The sequence below is a fragment of the Apaloderma vittatum genome, unplaced genomic scaffold, assembly GCF_000703405.1.
Source record: "Apaloderma vittatum isolate BGI_N311 unplaced genomic scaffold, ASM70340v1 scaffold40206, whole genome shotgun sequence".
In the NCBI taxonomy this organism is placed as follows: Eukaryota; Metazoa; Chordata; class Aves; order Trogoniformes; family Trogonidae; genus Apaloderma; species Apaloderma vittatum.
Window position 1 is genome coordinate 1 of NW_009721939.1, and position 5001 is coordinate 5001.

Consider the following 5001-nt stretch of genomic DNA (forward strand, 5'->3'; position numbering starts at 1 on the left):
GCCAGCCTCAACAATTCTGTGATTCTGTAAACCTACACTCTTCCAGTTTCCATACGCAATTCAGATTGTACCCACTGCCACCCCCGGTCTATCACGGTTCCCTCAGTGATCAGGTCACCTTGTTGAGGTTGCCGAATCCCATCCGCTGCACTGCAGAAGTTTTCCACTCAGGAAGAGGCGGCACAAACTGCACGGCTGGAGGCTGCTGCTTCAGTACTCCCAAGGGAAGAGTACACAGCACAGCATCACATTTGTAAATGAAAGTCTGGCTGGTAGATCGGGTGTTTACAGCTATCACCTCACAGCCTGGAAAGGGGACACAAAAACCAGTCATTTAACAGTCCACGAGGCAAGAGCACCAGCTTAAAAATTAAAAGAAACTACCATAAAAACATATCCATATCGGAAAACATTTCATTTATGGAGACAGCTTTACACTAACAAATACTTCACTTGTCGTCAGATGAATGCTACTGGCCACGGAGCTCAATTCCAGAAAGTGTAATTTACAGAGCATCTGAAAATGGCCACACTGGGATAAGCCTAAAGGTTCACCTAGGCCAGCAAATGATATTTAAATATATGCACAACATGCACATAAAAGAACCCATAAGAGTGAGATAAATAAAAGTGAGCCTCTCATTGAATTGCTCTCCCAGCTGACAGTTTCCCAAGCCCCATGTTTTGAAGAATGACAACAGATCTATTTCTTCCATTAGTCTGAGTCCCTTTTCCAGTCACTTACACCAGACCCTGTGGTTCCCAGCCTTAAGCAGTCCGAGGTCTCTCACTCTGAACTCTTCAATCAATTAAGCAACGGGAGAACGAATGTGAACTTATGAATCACTAAATACAACTGACAAGGAGGATGTCAAACCAGCCATAGAAACAAGTCAAAAACCTTAATAAATCTTTAACAGCTTCCTACACAATAAGAAATGTGATTGTTCACCTAACCCAAAATATATAATGGCAGGGGCTTTAAGAGATCAGTCTTCACACCTGCTCCCAGAAGCACCGAGGTCTGATTTCTGTGATCTTACTCCCTCAGAGCAGTGTTCTGGAGAAGGTGGTTTCATTTACCTGATGCTGTGTAGCGAACCTGCCGAACGGCTGTGTTTAATTTAATATCCAACCCTTCCGCCAAGGCTACCGGCACACAGGAGTAACCATTCCTCACAGTCAGGTGACTGCCGGTGAATTCAAAGTCATCATCCTAAACCAGATGCATAAAGAGTACGCATTTACAATGAAATCACAGAAATGAATGAAATTCAACAGAAAATAATCAGCAACTCTACACAACAGCAAAAATTTTTCCTTTTTTTTTTCCCCTCAAAGGAATGAGTCAAATTTGAAATCCTTCCAAGCAATAAATACAGGAACTTTCAGCAGACAGCATTAAGAGATCGTTCTGGCACTAACAAAAAGCTGTCTGCAATTTTATCAGCAAATATTCATCACGGAAGAGCTCAAAAGCAGACAGCACTCAGGGGTTTAGAAACTCTTAAGACAGGGAACCTGTCATGAGAATGAAATAATCATAAATTTTTATAAACAGAGCTTAGATTTTTAGTGTATTGCTGAATGAATACAGCAAGTACCTACCTGGTCCCAGTGCTTCAGTGAAAGCGTAGACAGGGGTGTAGCATTAGCAAATTCCAGGTTTGCAAAATGCCAGTCGAGTATTTGCCTGTCTCTCGATGACAGATAAACATCACTAGAAAAATACAAACATAATGCAGGGGCAGTTAGTTTGCTAGAGTAGGACACTGCAAACACATTGCTTTTGAACTCACAACATTTTTTGTTTGAATCCCTCCTTAGTGGAGAAATAAAAAGAAAAAATAACACAAGATTCTGCTTCAAACATTCAGACCTCCTTCATGAAAGATGCGTACCAAAACACAGCAAAGTCACATTTTCCATGTAGAATTCATGGAAAATATTCTCACTGAAGCTAGAAATTTAATTTTAGAAACAAAAAAAAGTTACAGAAATACTGGCTTAATTAGCCTGTATACAGAAGACAACTACAGAGCGAGTATAATCACACAGAGCACAAACCAGCAACATTCTGCCCAAGCACACAGGACAGGTGAGCCTTGGTACTGCCAGGGAATTCAAACCCCACAGGCCTCCTGAGATCAGGCACTGGTTACAGTGAGGATTTGTACCAAAATGCACCTGTAGTTAAGAACCACCTTTTCTGTGCAAGTCACCTCTAAAAACGAGGAAGATGAGTTCTGAAGCCAATGGAGCTCAAACTTTGTGTTCGTACTGTCCTAACCCCCCGAGTTACCATACTCGGAAGAAAGCACGTCAGAACATTTTTGAAACTCGGTGAAAAGTAGTAAAATCCCTGCTTTTCTAAGTATTTGTTTTTATACAGTATTTATACTTATTTTGATCTCTACCTTGGCGGATTGGCTTCAAGTTCTTGTAACTTCTCTTCCAGCTTCCCTTGTGTTTCTGCCAATTCATCATACTCCTAATGAAATTAAAAGCTAACATTAAAATCAGTTTACAAGCAAAAGGACATCATGGAGTATCAGACTAGACCTAATCTCAAAAGAAATCAGTGGAAGGTTCATAATTTTAGTGGAATCTAACTAAAGTTCTTTTCTAACATTTAATCCAGTCTAACTTGCCATTCTGCAGTTTAAATACAGGGAAGTCAGTGCCACGCTGCAAAAAAGACCAGTACACTAATATTTCAGGGATTTAAACACCCAAATCTGAAGAACAGGACGGTCTATTACAGTCCTGGCTATCTTATGGACTCCTATGACACTGAGAACCTTTTCATCTTGCAAAAAATATGATTTTTATTCTTCCTTCTCTCTTTAAAGATTAGTTAACGTCAAGCAGAGATTTCCAAAGCAGAAGCAATCATGGAAAAGGCAAAGATATGACCTAACTCAAGCTTCTTTCAGAGGGTGCTTTTTTTCTCACTTTAGAAAACATCAGCAGAACTAGGGACACAGGCAACAACCATCTTGCTTCAAGGCAGAGGAACTGGGAGTGTCCAGTCATAGCGACAACAGCACAACGATGTGCACTGGTGACAAAACAGCAGAGCTGCTACACACGTGTCTACACAAACACATTCAGCTTCCAAATAAACGTACGTTCTTGAAGAAGCACCTGAAAAATAATCCTTGGTTCTACCTGACCCAGGTGAGCAACGTGTCTTTCACTATCACAGAAAGAACAGATTTTTTAAGGTTTCCTTTACAAGGCATACTTCTACATCAAGAGAGAGGAGGATGGGAGGACTAACTCTGCTTTTCAACACAGAGTCTCTAAATTAGAATCATTGGATAGAAAGAAGCCTTTTGTTCAGGAAACCACCTGTTCACCTTACAGAAAGGGCACCTCTCTTCAAATGCGAATTTTACTTCCAGACTCTTTGTGAGACCCAGCAGTACTAAAGACCAAGTCTGACCTAAAATTTAGTGTTCAAAACACTAAACGCTATCTGACACGAGCCAGCAGACCACTACCTACAACCGTGCCTGCAGCATGTTAATACTCTCCACTGCGAGCCACAAAGGACAGAGCCACAAAGATACCAGAGCTGCAACCCAGTCACCAGCACTCACATTCTCGTGAGTGTTGGACTGGGGCGACGTGTGGCTAATTACACACGGCTGCTGAAGTCCTTAGAAACCACCAACTTCAGTGCTGCACGTCCCTTACCTTGCAAAGTGCGGTCAGATCTCTGTGTTTGCTCTTCACAAGGAACTCTGCTGTAATATCACGAGGCGGCTTCACTTCTGATGCTTCCTTATACTGCTGATGAAGTTCTTTAATCTTCTCTTTTAAATTCACCATCTTTTTCAGGTGGAGCAGGAAAAGGGAGAAAGGAGGGAAAAAAATCCCCCACGAGATGAGGGAAGGCAAATGTCATGCAAGTTACTGTGTAAAATGTACATTCAGCTCAAACTACGCCATTATATGAAGGACGTTTGCTGGTTTTGGCAGGTATTACTTATATGCAATTTTACTTCCAAGAAGCACAGCAAATATCAACAACTCCAAAGCAATGCAGCTTAAACCTAACATGACTGACTTGTTAGAAAAATATGTTGCAAATAACTTAGGATACGAGAGCTGCCCTCAGACAGCCGTAATTTGAAAAACTTCCACAAGAAGATGTCACGTGCCACAACCAAAACCATGGCAAGAAGGCCTAAAACTCTGGTTCTACACAGAGATCAGGTTTGTGGTAAAGAAAGTACATGTTTTAAAACAACGCCCTAAAAGCCTCAGTCACTTTCACCATCTCCGAAGGAAGCTATCGCACAGCACTGTTTATCAAGGGTTTAGGTGACAGGGTTTTGGCAGCAGCGAGAAGCTACTGGAAGCTTCCACGGCTCCAGGCGGGACCTGCCTCTGGCCAAGGCTGAGCCCGGCAGAGGTGGTGGCAGCGCCTCTGTGACAATGTATTTAAGAAGGGTAAAAATCCTGCAGTGGGGATTGGAGCAGGATATGAAACACTCTCACAGACACCAAGGTCAGTGAAGCAGGGGGCAGAGGTGCACTGGAGCAGAGGTCCCACCGCAGCCCGCGGTGAGACAGCAGGCTGTCCCCTGCCGCTCCTGGAGCTCCACAGAAACAGAGGATGTTGGGGTCAGAAGGGACCTCCAGAGATCCCTCAGTGCCACCCCCTGCCAGAGCAGGGTCACCCAGGGCAGCCCCACAGGAACGTGTCCAGGCGGGTTGGAAAGTCTCCAGAGCAGGAGACTCCACACCCTCTCTGGGCAGCCTGGGCCAGGGCTCCGGCACCCGCACAGGGAAACATGTTCCTAATGCTTTTATGGAACTTCCTGTGCTCCCGCTTGCACCCGTTGCCCCTTGTCCTGTCACTGGACATCCCTGAGCAGAGCCTGGCTCCGTCCTCCTGACACTCATCCTTTCCATATTTATAAACATGACTGAGGTCACCCCTCAGGCTCCTCTTCTCCAGCTGCAGAGCCTCAGCCCCTTCAGCCTTTC

The 5001-nt window shown here is 43.9% G+C and overlaps 1 protein-coding gene across 1 annotated transcript in view; it reads right to left on the reverse strand.

Annotated features, from left to right (window-relative positions):
* Nucleotides 1-118: 118 nt before the first annotated feature.
* The window catches only part of LOC104275585 (lysine-specific histone demethylase 1A), a gene marked incomplete at both ends in the record, with an annotated part of 6649 nt that continues 1766 nt past the window's right edge, over nucleotides 119-5001 (reverse strand). The window contains 5 exons of the mRNA XM_009871581.1: nucleotides 119-306; nucleotides 1084-1216; nucleotides 1609-1720; nucleotides 2418-2491; nucleotides 3703-3837. Coding sequence (XP_009869883.1) covers nucleotides 119-306; nucleotides 1084-1216; nucleotides 1609-1720; nucleotides 2418-2491; nucleotides 3703-3837 — 642 coding nt within the window. The remainder of the gene's footprint in view (nucleotides 307-1083; nucleotides 1217-1608; nucleotides 1721-2417; nucleotides 2492-3702; nucleotides 3838-5001) is intronic.